The sequence below is a fragment of the Macrobrachium nipponense genome, chromosome 14 (genome assembly GCF_015104395.2).
Source record: "Macrobrachium nipponense isolate FS-2020 chromosome 14, ASM1510439v2, whole genome shotgun sequence".
In the NCBI taxonomy this organism is placed as follows: domain Eukaryota; kingdom Metazoa; phylum Arthropoda; class Malacostraca; order Decapoda; family Palaemonidae; genus Macrobrachium; species Macrobrachium nipponense.
The window spans coordinates 5160678-5177534 of record NC_087207.1 but is presented as its reverse complement, the minus strand read 5'-3'; the positions used below and the strand labels follow the sequence as shown (position 1 = coordinate 5177534).

Genomic DNA, 16857 nt, shown 5'->3' with positions numbered 1-16857 from the left:
TGATCTAGTATAAGAATATATCACCCGAAACAAGAATTAAAGCACCGTACATACCTGATTGCGAAGGAATTCTCGGAGATCATCAGTAAGTCCCCCAAGACCGCAAGAGGTGAAAAAGTTGATGGCAAACCTCGTATTGCGAGGATTATCCCGCGGCAGCAGGCCTTCAAAAGCAGCAGCTAAAGTAGCATCCCTGAGCCTGTCATTTAACTTGGCCAAACTCATAAATTCAGCAAGCTCCTGCAATTTTTAAGTCGGTCATTGGGTGAATGTTAACAGACTCTTAACATAATACATAAGTTTTATGGTTATCCTCTACCCTTGATAATTCTGGCAATATCAAAAGTATTAATTTACAGTAATTTAAAAGTGATATTAACCATCATGAATACAAGTATAATAAAGTTTAAGTTAATTTTAATTAACAATGTACCCAAGGTATATTATGCTTACTCTTTAACAAGATTTTCTGGAATACAGTATATAGGCGGACAAACCTTAAAAGACAGCACCTCTTTGAGTTAATAACCCTCCTTATGAAACCAAAGCCAACATATAGTACATACGACTACTGAAAAATTTTATAAAATCAAAACAAAGAAAAAATTATATACATAAGTAATACCTGGAAAAGGATCTTGATGAAAACACGAGATGAACTTGTTGTTTCATCCTCATTCAAGTGAACATGATTCAAGACTTCCCAAGAAATTGCGTCAGAGAACAGCAGGTGGGCGAAGAGACGTGCCACATTGCGCAGCTTTTCAGTCTCAAGGCGATGGCAAGTGTCATAAGCGTCCTTGAATATCTGTTCGAAGGGCTCTTGGTAAACCTTGTTGATCATGCAGAAACGCTGAGCTAACAACCCATAGAACTTCATGTAAGTTCTTTGCTGAGCGCAGCAATCAAGGATCATATGGCAGAGCTCCGGCTCCCAGCCAGGCTTAATCTCCCCCTTCAAAAGTTTATGAGCACATTCATCAACATCGAGTGATGACTGAATTGTTAAGTATACAGTACGACGGAAGGCAACCATGTTGGTCTCCGTCTGATCCAGAATCATCTGTTTGCTTTCTCCTTTTTCCTCATCTTCATCTGATTCCTCGTCGTCACTGTCGGAACCACTTGCGGAACCAGCTTCCGAGCTGCTTTCATCACTATCTTCTCCAAGGATTCCTGACCTAATTTCTTTATACTTTTCTTCATTTGTTTCATATTCTAAGTCATGCTTGAAAACATTCAAGATTTCTTCCCCTTCCAATTTGCCATCTAACTCAACAATGTGAGTGAACTGATCATCTTCTTCAACCAAGTCGAGATCTTCAGGAATTGATGGATGATCCTTGAAACCATCTTTCCACACAGCAAATATAACCTCAATCATGTACTGAACTCGCTGTTCGAGTTTGCCTTCGTGTAAGATGTGCCTGAGTGTTTCAAAAATGATGTTCATTCCCCTAGGTGACACCTCAGTCAATTTCATACCACATTCTGTTAAAAAGGCTATGGCTAACTCGCATGAATTGTTCCTTGATTTGTCACCCATTTCAGACTCATCACTGAGGTCTTTAGCTTTCTCCAAAAGAAGCGTTAAGATTTCTAAAGCGACTACTTCATGGGCAACTTGTTGGTTAATCAAATGTGCAATAAAGCGGCATGATGCTACACAAGCATTTTTATTATTCCTTCTGATCCCCCTTCTCAGCTGTATGACTAAACGTCTCAATAATAGTTCCCCTATCTGAGGGAACTTAGTATTGATAATTGCTACCATGGCAGCATAAACATGGGTGAATGAGGGGGAAAATGACTGCGCCTGCATTAATGACTGACAAAGAACACCCCGGCCGCGAATAATATTTTCCTTAAACAATTCACGAACAATGATGCCAATGTTGGAGACGTTTACTTTGTTGACAAGACCATTGATAGATTTCTTTAATGCCTCCCATGCCAGCCTCTGAAAAGCAGCAGAGTTTTTGTCTGTAATTTCCCCCTGCATCATTTTCAACTTAGCAGGTGGGATATAAGCACCACCAGTTTTGGTCAGCAAGGGATCCAAGACTGGCTTCTTTATTGCATCAGCAACAGATGATGGGGCAGTGCTCTTCAATTCGTTTTCAGATTTACTACTTAACTTGGCACTACTACCTTCTTCTTTTTCCCTTCCTTTCTCGCCAGTTCTGCCCTCTCTTCTCCTTTCTGCATCCTTTTCCCCTCTGCCCTTCTCAGATGAATGTTCTTTGTTTCTTGGATCTTCTATCTGAATACCCAGTTTATCAGCATATTTATTCCAATAAGTGTCGCTGGTTTTTGGGCGGTTAGCATTCTGCTGACGTGCACTTCCATCCTTACCTCGCTCGCGATCACCACCCCAATACCGTGCCCCAATGTGTTGTCGCTCTTCTGATCTGGATTTATTACTATCCTCTTCATCAGAACTGAGATGTCTACTCTTACTGTCACCTCTCTGCTTCTTCTCAGATTTTGTGCTCCTTCTGTCTTCTGACGATGCATCTCGTTTGGCATGCGTCTCTCCAGGTTCTACAGATTGTGAACGAGATCGAGAACCAGATTTGCTTCTCTTGCTGCGATTCTTGTCTACATTTTCCCTGTCACTCAGGTTTTCTTTATCGGCCTGACCAAGTGCTTTTAGTTTTTTCAACCTGGCAGCTTCACGTTCTCTCTCTATATTTTCACTCCTCTGCCTTATCTCTTCCTCTATTTGCAACTGCTCCTCTAACTGTCTCTTTCTTCGTAGTAATTCTTGCTCTGTTGTTTCTTCATCACTCTCATAAAATTCTAGCCCCCTGTCCTCTGAAGGAGAATCTCTATTTTTACGTTTGCGCTTCTTTGATTTCTTGCTCTCCGTGTCTTGATCACTTTCTTTGTGCCTAGAAGCCTCATCCTCCAGGGCCTTTGACTTCTTTGACCTATGCCTTTCAGAACCGTCACTATCATTAAATGTGTCCTCCACTTTCCGTTTTCCGCTCCTTCCATCCGAGGTCGGTGAATTTTCATGTTTGCTTTGTGCAGAGTCAGGATCCATCTCTCTCTTTTTGCTACTCAATTCTTTGTCCTTTCTTTCTTTACCTGAAGAATCAGTTTTTTCTTTTGGGGACTTCAAATCTTTCCCATCACTCTTAGATTTTTTATCTTTTTCTGTGGCTTCTTTACTTTTCTGAGATTTTTCTTTGTCTCTAACATCATCCTTTTCTTTGAATACATCCTTATCTGGCTTGTCTTGTCTTTCTTTTCTTGTCTTAGAACTGCTTTTCTTACTTTCTGCTTCCTTCTCCTTAGCATTATGATCTTTGGTTTTGCTTTTTGCCTCTTCTGTTTCTTCGTTTCCTTTACTACATGACCTGTCAGATTCTGAGTCACTAATTTCGCCAGCTTCCCGGTCCCTTAGTTCTTTTGTTTTTTCGGGTTCAATGTGTTTTTCACTTTCTTTTACCTCATCTATGTCTTTCAGCACAGCCTTCGATTTCTTTTCGGACAAGGAACTTCCTGTATCAGCTTTTAGTTTTTTATCTAGTTTTTCTTCTTTCTTGCCCTCCACCTCGGAAGAAGATTTCTTCTTCATTTCTGAGTCATCATCACCATCTTTTGCCTTAAACATCTCTTCTTTTCTCCCTGCTACTTCCTGACTGCGTTTGTCATCCTGAGATCTTCCCCTTTGCTCTTTTGGTATTTCTTTATGTGTTTCACGCCTTCCCTTGGCATTTTCATTGTCCTCGTCTGTCTTCCCTCTTTCTAAGTCATTTCCTTTACTACTAAATGACTTTTTACTTCTTTCACTGTCCTCCTGGTCTTTCTTTTCTAAATCACAGCTTACTTTCCCTTTTTCTCCTTTCTCATTTCTATTACTTGAAGTTTTCTTCTCTTTCTCACGCTGTTTGTCGTCCTTTCTTCTCTCATTGCCCTTCTTTCTCTCCCCTTCCACCTCCTTTCCATCCTCTTTCCGCTTTTCTTCTTCCTTTCTCTTGTCTGCTTCTTTCCTGTTAATTTCTTCCTCTTCTTTCCTCCTTTCAGCCTCTTTTATTCTTTCCACCTCTTTTGCTCTCTCCTCATCCCTAAGTCTTTTCTCTGCCTCCTTCTTTTCATCCTCCTTCCTTCTCTCATCCTCTTTCCTTCTCTTTTCTGCCTTTTTTTTCTCCTCCTCCTTTCTTCTCTCATCTTCCTTCCTTCTTTCATCCTCCTTCCTCCTCTTGTCCTCCTTCCTTCTCTCATCCTCCTTCCTTTTCTCCTCCTCCTTCCTTTTCTCCTCCTCCTTCCTTCTTTCATCTTCCTTCTTCCTCTCTTCCTCCTTTTTTTTCTCCTCTTCCATCCTTTTCTCATCATCTTTTTTCCTCTCAGACTTAAACTTAGTCCTTCTCTTCTTGTCTGATTCGTCATTACTGCTGTTGTCCTCACCTGACGATTCTTCTGACGAACTACTACTACCACTGCTACTTGAAGAGGAACTGTAGCTTTGCATTAACTTAGCTCTCAGCCTATCTCTCTCCGTCTTCTCCTGTTTGGACCCACCTGCTTTTCCCTCTTCCACATGCGCCTTGCTCTCACCCTCATTATGTCTGGAGCCGGACCTTTTCTTTTCAGCGCTTCTGCTTCTCTCACTCCTCTCATCTCCGTATCGTGATTTATGATCCCTGGACATCCGTCCATACCTGCCCGCTTTTTCACTGCTGTTGTCCCTTCGCTGTCTTTCTCTACTTCTCGATTCATCATCAGAGTTGCTTTCCTCCTCCTCTTGATGTCGGCCCCTCTTGTCCCGGCGGCGTCTTGTCTTATCAAATCTCTCCGTTCTAGGGCTTCCTAGTTTTCTGGAATTGCCACGACTCAAACTCCTCTCCCGGCTATTACTGCCTGCCCTGCTTGAACTACTGGAACTAGTGGTACTGCTGCTACTACTACTACTCCTTCTGTTGTCACTATCGCTTCTCCTGTTGTAACTTTGACCTCTTGTGTCACGATTATCCCTGCTTCTACTTCTTCCTCTGCTCTGGAATCTCCCTCTCCTTGGACCTTCATATCTACCCCGGTAGCCCTGGAACCTTTCGTTGTTCCTCCGTCCATAGTTATAACCTCTATCATTCTGGTTTCCCTTTTGGTATGGTCTGTCATTTCTGCCTCTGTCTTGTCTTCTATACCTATCAGCTTTCTGCCATCCAGGTGACTTAGAACGATAGTCGCGACCCATCTGAAAAGAAACAACATGCTATACAATGAATTATATAGAGTATACTTCAATTACATAGTACTTTAACATGACTTGTGAATGCATCCATCAAGAATTAACCATCGCAACTAACCCCTAAAAAAAAAAAAAAAAAAAAAAAAAAAAAAAAAAAAAAAAAAAAAAAAAAAAAACTACTGCTTGATAAGCAAAAATCTCTGATGACTAAAAATGATATTGTTATGATACAATAAAGTTTCATACATACTTACCTGGCAGATATATACATAGCTAAGACTCCGTCGTTCCTGACAGAAATTCAAATTTCGCGCCACTCGCTACAGGTAGGTCAGGTGATCTACCAGCCTGCCCTGGGCGGCAGGACTAGGAACCATTCCCGTTTTCTATCATATTTTCTCTCTTCCACCTGTCTCCTGCGGGGAGGCTGGGTGGGCCATAATCGTATATATCTGCCAGGTAAGTATGTATGAAACTTTATTGTATCATAACAATATCATTTTCATACAACCAACTTACCTGTCAGATATATGCATAGCTGATTGGCACCCTTTGGTGGAGGGTAAGAGAGCTACTTATGGAATAGACAGGTAAACACCATATGTTGTAGGTACAAATAAACCTTGGTTCCTACCTGATAGGTGGTAGACTTTGTGGCTGTTGCCCAGGAGTCTGCATCACCTCAAGAAACTTTAGCGAGATATATGATCTATGGCCAAGAGTTCTTGTGGGTCTGCCGATGGGGTCTTATCCGCTTACTCGGCAGAGCCTGAAAGGACTTTGTCAATGGGTGCTGATCCACTTATATGACAATACACCTTATGAAGGAGCACACAACCAATCCCGACCACCTGATCCTAACCACCAAGTTAGTAATAAAAATTGTTCCGAGTTATCCCCAAACTCTTCACAACAACCATAACTCAAAAACCAACTTACACACGCACACAATTTTCAAAACACAAAAAAAAAAAATTAATAATAATGATACTCATCTAATAAGATATCACAAGAGTTCCTTACTGAGCAATAGTGACTAGCCACCAGTGCGACATCTGCACTTATTCAGCAGAAAGTCTAGAACATATCTAATAGACATTACGTATCATTTAAGGATTGGTGTTAGCTCCTATACCCAGGATCGTATCCGCAGACATGAAAGGACCAAGAGAAAAACATTTCTCGTAGGTCACAAGAACGTCTTTCAAATAGTGAGATGCAAACACTGAGTTACACCTCCAATATGTCGCTTCCAAGACATTCTTTAGTGACATATTTCTGTGAAAAGAGAGAGACGTCGGCTTTCTACTGGCTCTCCCACCTCCATGTGCTCTTACTCTCAAGAGATTACAAGAGTCGTCAGTGCAGACTTTGTGAGCGTCTGTAATGACGTTCCTAACTAAAAAGGCTAAAGCATTTTTGGACATAGGTCTTGAAGGATCCTTAACAGAGCACCAAAGACCTTGTCTAGAACCTACCAACTGTTTCTTCCTCTGTAGGTAGAACTTTAGAGCTCTTACCGGGCAAAGAGACCTTTCAGCTTCTCTACCGACGAGACCCGATAAGCCTTTAACTTCGAAGTTTTTAGGCCAGGGATTCGAAGGATTTTCGTTCTTTGCCAGAAACAATGCTTTGAACGAACAGATGGCTGAGTCTCGTTTGAATCCAACTTTATCATCAAGGGCGTGCAGCTCACTAACACTCTTAGCTGTCGCCAGTGATAAGAGAAACAAACACTTTCTCGTTAAATCTCGAAACGAGGCCATATGAAGAGGTTCAAACCTTCCCGAGGACAAGAACTTCAGGACAACATCGAGGTTCCAGCTAGGAGGAGATGTACTCTTAGACTTCGTGGTCTCAAAGGATCTTATAAGATCGTGTAGATCTTTATTATCTGCAAGCTCTAGGCCTCTATTTCTAAATACGGCCGAAAGCATACTCCTGTAACCCTTTATAGTGGATACAGAAAGATGTGATTCCTCTCTTAGGAATAACAGAAAATCGGCGATTTCGGTTACAGAGGTACTGTAGGAGGACAACTTCTTCGACTTACACCATCTTCTAAAAACCTCCCACTTGGATTGGTAAATTTGCATAGTGGAAGTTCTACGGGCTCTAGCGATCGCGCTTGCAGCCTTGCGAGAAAAGCCTCTCGCTCTGACAAGTCTTTCAATAGTCGAAAGGCAGTCAGAGCGAGAGCGGGGAGGTTTTGATGAAACCTCTCGAAGTGCGGTTGTCTGAGAAGATCCATCCTTCTTGGGAGGGATCTGGGGAAGTCTACCGTCCATTCCAGTACCTCTGTGAACCACTCTTGAGCAGGCCAAAAGGGGGCTATCAGGGTCATTTTCGTCCCCTTCGAAGCCACAAACTTCCTTAGCACTTGTCCCAAAATCTTGAATGGGGGAAATGCGTAGACGTCTACATGGGACCAGTCTAGAAGGAAGGCCTCGACTGTTAGAGCTCTGGGGTCTTCTACCACTGAGCAAAAGACTTCCAGTCTTTTTGAGAGGAACGTGGCAAACAGGTCCACATGAGGAGTCCCCCATAGAGACCAAAGACTCTGACAAACTTCTGAGTGGAGGGTCCATTCTGTGTGAAGGACCTGGTTCCTCCTGCTCAGCCTGTCTGCCCTCACATTCCTTACTCCCTGAACAAACCTCGTCATGAGGGAGATGTTCCTCTGGGAGGTCCACAATAGAAGATCTCTTGCGAGTTCGTACAGGAAAAACGAGTGTGTCCCTCCTTGCTTCCGAATGTAGGCAAGGGCGGTGGTGTTGTCCGCGTTTACTTGGACTACACTGTTTGTTACTAAAGGTTCGAAGTTCTTTAGAGCCAGGTGTACGGCTAACAGTTCTTTGCAATTTATGTGCCAGGACACCTGAATTGCATTCCAGGTGCCTGACACCTCCCTCTTTCCTAAGGTTGCTCCCCAACCTTTTTCCGACGCGTCGGAAAACAATACAAGGCTTGGGTTCTGAACCTCCAGGGAAATACCCTTGTTCTCCTTCAGTGGGGGCAACCACCATTCCAAGTGTTGTCTCATAATTTCTGGAATGGGAAAACTGTCTGAGAGAAGTCCTGTCTTCATGTTCCACGATCTTTTTAGGAAGAACTGAAGAGGACGGAGATGAAGTCTTCCTAGAGGAAAGAACTGTTCGAGCGAGGAAAGGGTCCCTAAAAGGCTCAACCATTCCCTCGCCGAAGTACGTTTTTTCCTTAAGAAGAGAGAGACTTTCTCTAAGCCTCTCACGAGTCTCTCTTGAGAAGGAAATGCTCGAAAACCCCGAGAATCCATCTGAATCCCCAGGTAGACCAAGTTCTGGCTGGGGATCAGTTGAGACTTCTCGAGGTTCACGAGTAATCCCAATGTCTTGATCAAGTTTAGGGTCAAAGCAAGGTACTCCAAACACTGTCTCTCTGATTTGGCTCTGATGAGCCAGTCGTCTAGGTACAGAGAGATATTGACACCTTTCAGGTGAAGCCATCTCGCCACATTTTTCATCAGGCTTGTGAAGACCTGAGGAGCAGTGGAAAGGCCGAAACACAAGGCCCTGAACTGGAAGATCCTTCCCCCCGTCATGAAACGGAGGTACTTCTTCGACGAAGGATGAATCGGGACGTGAAAATAGGCATCTTGGAGATCCAGAGAAACCATCCAATCCCCTTGGCGAAGAGCCGCAAGGACTGACGCAGAAGTCTCCATGGTGAACTTCTCTTTCTGAACAAATTTGTTCAGAGCGCTGACGTCTAGGACTGGTCTCCAGCCCCCCGAGGATTGCAACCAAGAAAAGGCGATTGTAAAACCCCGGGGAGTTTTGACCCAGTATGTACTAGTTCTATCGCTCTCTTGTCCCACATCTGATCCACCATTTGTTGAAGTGTATCTTTCAGAACAGGGTCCTTGTAATTGGCGGACAATTCCCGCAGAGTTGAAGTCAGGGGAAGATTGTCCTAGAAGGGTATGTAATATCCCTTCTTTATTACAGATATCGACCAAGCGTCTGTATCGATGCGTGCCCAGGCCTCCGCAAATCCCCGGAGCCTGGCACCTACTGGTGTTTGGAGGATCTGTACATCACTTTCCCCTTTTAAAGGGACGGAATGAAGATCTACCTCTCCTCTCAGGCGCTTTCCTTTTTGAGGGAACTCTAGAGGGAGGACCTCCTCAAAAGGGCTGCAGAGACGTATTCGCCCCTTTCTTCTCTCCCACTACTACTGGTCTCTTCTTTCTGGAAGACTGAAGGAGAAGATCCTGGGTCGCCTTCTCAGTTAGTGAACGGGAAATGTCCCTCACCAATTGAGAAGGGAACAGAAAGTCAGACCTGGGAGCAAACATTAAAGCTGCTCTTTGTGAATGAGACACCGCTTTTGTCAGAAAAGCGCTAAACACGGACCTCTTCTTCAAGAGTCCCGCTCCAAATAAAGAGCAGACTTCTCCTGGGCCATCCTGTACCGCCTTGTCTATGCACGACAAGATACAGAGGAGTACATCAGGATCGAGGCCCTCCGAATCATGGGCCTTCTTGGCCATCAACCCAACCCAAGGGATCAATCCAGGAAATTTGAACATTTTCCAATACATGGAAGAGTCCCTTGAGGAGATGATCCAGCTCAGAAAGACCCCAAGTCACACGAGCAGAATTGAGGCCATGTCTTCGTGAAGCGTCTACCAGACTGGAAAAGTCAGCTTCTGCAGAAGCTGGGAGAGAGAGACTCATATTCTCCCCTGTCTGGTACCAAATACCTCTTTTGCCTGTAAGTCTAGCAGGAGGCATACAAAAGACAGTTCTAACCAGATCCTTCTTAGTTTTCATCCAGTTATCCAGAGACTGGAGAGCCCTCTTCATAGATATAGTCGGTCTCATTTTCAGAAAAGACGAAGACTTTGGCGTCTTGGTGCAAGAAAAGAGAGCGCAGAGAAGGAGGAGCGGCAGGAGTTAAGGAATCTCCATATTCCTGAAGAAGAAGAGCTGTCAACACTTTGTAGTTTGAAAGCCCTTCTCTACCACGAGCCTCGTCTTCTGAATCCTCTTCAATAAAAGGATCAGAAGGAGAATCCAACTTCAAGTCTTGGTGGTCTTTCCAAACATATCTCTCTGTGGGAGACAAACTCCTAACTGGAGAGGGGCTAAGATCATGAACAGAGTCCCTATGCATCAAAGCTGATGTCTCACGCCTGGCTGGCTCTTCGTGCTTGGCTGGCGCCTCGCGCCTGACATGACTCCTCGCGCCTGGCTGATGCTTCAGTCCTGACTGGTTGACGCTTGGCTGGTGCCTCGCGCCTGGCTGGCGCCTCGCGCTTGGCTGACGCCTCGCGCCTGATAGGCTGCTCGCGCTTGTCTGGCGTTTCGATCCTGGAAGACGCTTCTCATCTGGATGAAAACTCGCGCTTGGCTGGCGCCTCGCGCTTGGCTGGCGCTTCACACCTAGAAGACGTCTCGTTATCGGAAGACATCTCACGCCTAGAAGACGCCTCACGTCTGACAGGAGACTCACGCCTGGCAGGAGAAAGAAGACGAGACTTCTTGACAGGGAGTCTAACGTCCTTCCTACGAGGAGGATCTTTTGAAAGAACTCCGACCAAGGCGGCTAATTGTTCTTGCACCGCTAAGAGTATCCTTTTGGAAGCCTCTCCAGTGTCCTCTTCAACAGGAGAGGGAGACCTCGAAAGAGTTTTACCCGGACTGTCGTAACAGGGAGGCGTCAAAACCACCTTCGCCTTCTTGATCTCGGATGGAGCTTCCTCAGAAAAGCGTTCGGGACTCGAGTCAAACAAAGGCTCTTTCCAGTGCCTTTTCAGGGGCCTGGAAAGGTCCGAATCCTTCCACCCTCGTTTAGGTGAGGGAGAAGCGGACGACGAGAAACACTCTCGGAGAACGCTTTTTCTATAGCGGTCCTGAGCAGTCTGTTGTGCTACAGAGCCTGCTAAAGGGACGCCTGACCGGTGGGGATTCTCCACAACCTCCGTAAGGCTTTCGACTTTTCTTCTCCTCTGGGCTTGGGAGCTTGAAAGAGGTCTAAGCCTGGGAGCGTCACAGAGACGGTCAGACGCCCCCTCCACAACACTGGGGGCACTCACTTCACTAAATACGTCCCTTTCACTATCCTTACCTTTCATGGCAGCCATTTTGGATTTCATCCTATGAAGTGTAGCCTTCAGATCAGCGATTTCCGAGGCTGAATCTGAATGCAAAGCTTGTGAGGGCCCTGATAAAGAAGGAGAATCAAATGCATGGTTTGCATTAGAGTTAGAATCATGAAAAGGCTCAATAGGCCTTGTACTACCCGCGCCCTTAGATGCAGCCCTTCTAATTCTATCCCTCTCTAACTTCTTCAAATAAGAAGTTAGAGTCTTCCATTCCTCAACACTCAACCTCTCACACTCATGACAGGTATTAGTCAAAGAACATTCAAAACCTCTACATTTACGGCATACAGTGTGAGGATCAACTGAAGCCTTCGGTATCCTCACCTTGCAGCCTACATTCACACACACTCTCACACTAACACTTGAATCAGACATTCTTGTAGAAAAATCAAAAGCAAGTCCAAATCCAGTCCACAGTAGCGAATGCCAAAACAACGATCCAGGTACGTCACCAAAAAGTCCGATGAAAGAAGATCAATTGCCTTGAAAAGCGAATTCTAGTCAGGAGGTAGTAACAACAATGTTGATACCACCGGCGACAGAGAAAATATGATAGAAAACGGGAATGGTTCCTAGTCCTGCCGCCCAGGGCAGGCAGGTAGATCACCTGACCTACCTGTAGCGAGTGGCGCAAAATTTGAATTTCTGTCGGGGACGACGGAGTCTTAGCGATGTATATATCTGACAGGTAAGTTGATTGTATGAAAATTGGCGATTTTTGGTGCTGATAACTGGAATTTGGTGCATTTTTGTACCGAACATTGCCAATTTTTAGTAATTTTCAGCGTTAGACAAGCCCCATAAAGCTGGATCGCCAGTAAATGGGGACTGCCTGTATATAAAAAAAAATAGAAACCCGACTGTAAGAAGCCTGCACTTCTCTTCCTAAACACTATTTAGCCTATTATCCCTACTCGTCTGTATCTGAGCTAAATTTTTATCATCCTGAGAACTTACAAATCGAGGGGAGGGGAAATCTGCTGCCAACACTGCCTGCTCCGCGCCAGGGGGGCCGGCAGAACCTACCCACTCGGAGGCTTGCGGTTCTCCATTACCCCCAGCACCCGTTAGGGCTGGTTCTGGAACAGGCAGGGGGGCTGAAAAAGAACGATTAGAATTCACTATACTACTAGTACCACTATCTCTATTTTGGTTAAATTACTCGTCAGGCTAGAAATATGCTTAACATACTAGATAACCTGTCCACTAATTTCTTGAATAACTAACTAATGTTTCGTTGTCTCCTGACCAAGAAAAACATCTCTGACTAGTCTTGCACTGAACCTTCCTACACAAAATAACGAAAAGAACATCGATCATGTGTGTGGGTACTCATCCTACGCTTGAAGGGCGTGCAGAGCCGATGAGCACCAACATATCGAGCAGTAGAAGGCTCGATCGTCGAACTGTAGATGAAGCAGAAGCAGAGGCGTTTGCAGACGGCGACGACGTTTATTTCCTAACTTATCCATAGCGAGTACAAAGTAGCTATCCAAAGCGAAACGGGAGAAATCGTAGTTTGTAACCAAAAATGCGAAAACTCTTTGAGTGGGGTCGCGCTAAATGAACAAAAGTTCGCCTGATGTGGAAATGATCCGCACAGCAGGGCGAACAAAAAACAACTGAGGATTGAGGAGACAGGCCACTGGTGGCCGGTATTTGCGGCAGCGTTGCCAACGGTAACACAGGTAACTCATTTGACTAGATTTTACCTGAAGCATTGGTAACGCTGACAATTAAAATTACCTACTTAGTGGGTAGATATGTGGGGATATAGTTCGGGCTGGTCAGTGACCAGGGCTAATTCAGGTGTTCAGGGAGTGTATTGCAATATGATAAAATTATTATCGAGCCTAAGGAAGTTCTCAATAATGCATATTTAAGCGAAACTACCTTCGTTAAATACAGAAGCTGAGTCGGTGTTGTCGTAACAAACCCTTTAAGCGTAGTCCTTACCTAGGAAACTCCTGGAAGGATACAGGGAATTCAGTTGCCAACCATAGAGGTAACTACGGTATGCGCATATGACTTGACCATACAGTAGTCTTATACACCAAATTCTCAACTACATTCTTTCCTCGCCGAGGCAGAGAGAGAATGGAAAATTTACTATCTTTGTTCTTTTCGTCAATAGAACGAATTAGTATTAGACGAAGGAGATCCCAAGTGAGAACCGAGGATCGACGAGAATCTCTCAAGCTTCCTATTCTCTTGGACATAAGACTTAAAGGACGTATTCTATGCGTCTATTACCTGGAGGAGCCTCTAATCAATGAATGAGAGCTCCTCCGAATCTTGTCCAAGAGTGCTTATATGCTTACGCGATAAGATGTATTGAGATCTTTGTCAATGAGAACTAACCCATTAAGATACAAAGAGTATACATTTTTTGTCAATTATGTGATATGCACTTACTTGACAATACGTTTAATATCTCCCTAAGGAAGGAAGTTAATCCAGGAACTCGTTAAGTCTTCGTGATTTCCACAGAAATCGCGGAAGAGACAGGATTCCTGTTCAGATCTTGAGCTTACGGAAGGAAGATTGATGTTCCCTTTCCGCAGTCATTCCCGAACGCCGAATGATGAGATTCTTATTAAGAAAAAACTCCCTTAGCTCTTGCCTCGTCATAATGAGGGAAGAGTATGAAAGAAGGAGAGAGTCCATGCTGAGAGGAACTGCCTGTTACAGCAGTCCTCTGAATATTGGAGAAGGGCTTCTCCCAGTATCAGAATCATCCTGACAAAACCGATGGCCGCCTGTGCGACATCTTGCGCCTTTGCCAGGAGAAGGCTGATCCTGCTAAAAACTAAAAAGAGGAGCCTCGCGGCTGACCTCTCTCAAATAAGGCGATTCGGGATATCCTGGCGCCTCGCGCCTGCTAGGCTCCTCGTGCCTGGCTGGCGCTTCTTGTCTGGATAGCGCCTCGTGCCTGGAATGTTCATCTTGCCTGGAAGGCGCCTCTCGCCTGGCTGGCGCTTCTCGCCAAATAGGCTCTTCTAGATCTGAAGAAGATCACTCATCTTGAGGAGCTTGTTGTCTGCTTGAAAGTGGAACACTCCCAAGTGGAGGAGGAAGATCGGACACACCTTCATGCTTCTTGGAAGATTGCGGATCAGCAGACAGGAACTCTGGCGCCTCGCGCCTGAAGGAAGGAACTCTGGCACCTCGCGCCTGGCTGCTGGAACCCGGCTTGCGCCTGGTTGCTGGAACCCGGCTTGCCCCTAGCTGCTGGAACGCAGCTCGCGCCTGGCTGTTGGAACGCGGCTCGCGCCTGGCTGGCGCTTCTCGCCTGGCTGGAGCCTCATCGGTTGGCTCCTGGCTTCTGGCTGGTGCCTCGCTCCTGGCTGGCGCTTAGGGTTCTCTTAGTTTCCAGAGAACGCGATAGATCGTCCGAACTCCAAACATGTCCATTCTTTGTCTTTCTGGATGTAAGATGAAGAATCGGAAGAAGAGACGCACTTTTTAAGGATGTCTTTGCAATGGCGATCCTTGGCAGTCTGGGATGCTCCAGATCCTGCCGAGGGGACACCTGATCAGTGGGGATTCTCCATAACCTCCGTAAGGCTTTCGACATTCCTTCTCCTCTGGGCCTGGGAGCGAGACAGAGCCGATCAGACGCACCCTCCACTGCACTGGGAACACTATATTCACTTCTTACCTTTTTTAAGAACTCGCATTTTGAGCTCCCTCCATTTATTCTTCAAATTTGCACAAGATGAATTTGTAGTTTCTGTGAGGTAAGAAGGTGATGAGGATGCAACAACTACTAGTACTGTTAATACTCTAACTGCTCGTTAGCACGAGACTTATTAAAGCTTCTAAAGGAAGCGTTTCTAGTCATATGCTTTTCTGACTTCCTTAAGTAGGAAGTTAGAGTGTTTATATTTCCTCAATCAAGTTTCAACACTTCTTACATGTATTAGTAAATAGATATTAATATTCCGTTTATTGCAAAATATGTGAGTAACGAAAAATTCAGTAGTTTCACGTAAAATTTTCTTCAAAAATTCGAAGCCAAATTCATTAAAAAGTTAATAAAAGCGTATGCCAAACCAAAGACCCAGTACTTCCCTGCAAAAGACAGCCCAGAAGATCGATGGAGATGAAAAACAAAAATCAAGTCAGGAGGTACCAACAAAGATGATGTAGGCACCGGCGACAGAGAAAATCTGATTAGAAAACGGGAATGGTTCCTATTCCTGCCACCCAGCGGCAGGGCGGTAGATCACCTGACCTACCTGTAGCATGTGCCGCGAAATTTGAATTTCTGTCGGGACGACGGAGTCTATAGCTAAGTATATATCTGACAGGGAAGTTGAATGTATAAAAAATATTATCATGATACAATAAAGTTTTGTACATACTTACCATGCAGATATATACTTAGCTATAGACTCCGTCGTTCCCGACAGAAATTCGAATTTTGCGGCACACGCTACAGGTAGGTCAGGTGATCTACCGCCCTGCCGCTGGGTGGCAGGAATAGGAACCATTCCCGTTTTCTATCAGATTTTCTCTTCCACTTGTCTCCTGAGGGGAGGCTGGGTGGGCCATTTAATTGTGTATATCTGCCAGGTAAGTATGTACAAAACTTTATTGTATCATGACAACACATATCATTTTTGTACATTCAACTTCCCTGTCAGATATATACTTAGCTGATTGGCACCTTTGGCGGAGGGTAAGAGACAGCTAATTACTGAATAGACAGGAAAACAACATACATTGTAGGTAACAATTATATAAGAAACCTTGGTTCCTACCTGTGTCGGCGAAAGACTTCATGGCTACTGCCTAGGAGCTTACATCGTCTCAAGAGCCTCAGCGAGGTAGTGACCTCATGCTAAGAGTTCTTGATGGTCTGTCGATGGGGTCTTATCCACTTACTCGACAGAACCTGAGGATCTTTGTCAATGGGGTCCTATCCACTTACATGACAAAACACCTTGCCAACTGGCATCATCAAGGAGCATAACACCGATCCCGATCACCTGATCCTAACACCGGGGTTAGTACTAAGATTGAAAGGAGTTATCCCCCAACATCCTTTCAAACAACCCTAAAAACTCAAAACCAAACTTTTTTAGATTAAAAAATTTTATTGTTATAATACAATTAAGTTTGTTCATACTTACCTGGCAGATATATATATAGCTGTATTTTCTGAAGTCCGACAGAATTTCAAAACTCGTGGCACACGCAGTGGGCGGCCAGGTGGTAGTACCCATTCCCGCCGCTGGGAGGCGGATATCAGGAACCATTCCCATTTTCTATTCATATTTCATTAATGCCAGTGTCTCCTGAGGGGAGGAGGGTGGGCACTCTAATTATATATATCTGCCAGGTAAGTATGAACAAACTTAATTGTATTATAACAATAACATTTTGTTCATGCAACTTACCTGAATCCCACCTTCGGATGGTGGGAAGAGACAGAATAGGATTTGTAGGAAACTTAAATTAAGTAGATGATGTACACCTTGGTTCCTCACCTGTTAGCAAAGTAGAC

The 16857-nt window shown here is 44.6% G+C and overlaps 1 protein-coding gene across 3 annotated transcripts in view; it reads right to left on the bottom strand.

Moving 5' to 3' along the window:
* LOC135226347 (pre-mRNA-splicing factor CWC22 homolog) overlaps nt 1-16857 on the bottom strand; it is a 79692-nt gene that overhangs the window by 20753 nt on the left and 42082 nt on the right. For all 3 annotated transcript variants that reach the window (XM_064265776.1, XM_064265777.1, XM_064265778.1), the window contains exons 2-3: nt 626-5203; nt 55-240 (exon numbers count right to left, since the gene is read on the bottom strand). In XM_064265776.1, the coding sequence (XP_064121846.1) occupies nt 55-240; nt 626-5203 (4764 nt within the window). The remainder of the gene's footprint in view (nt 1-54; nt 241-625; nt 5204-16857) is intronic.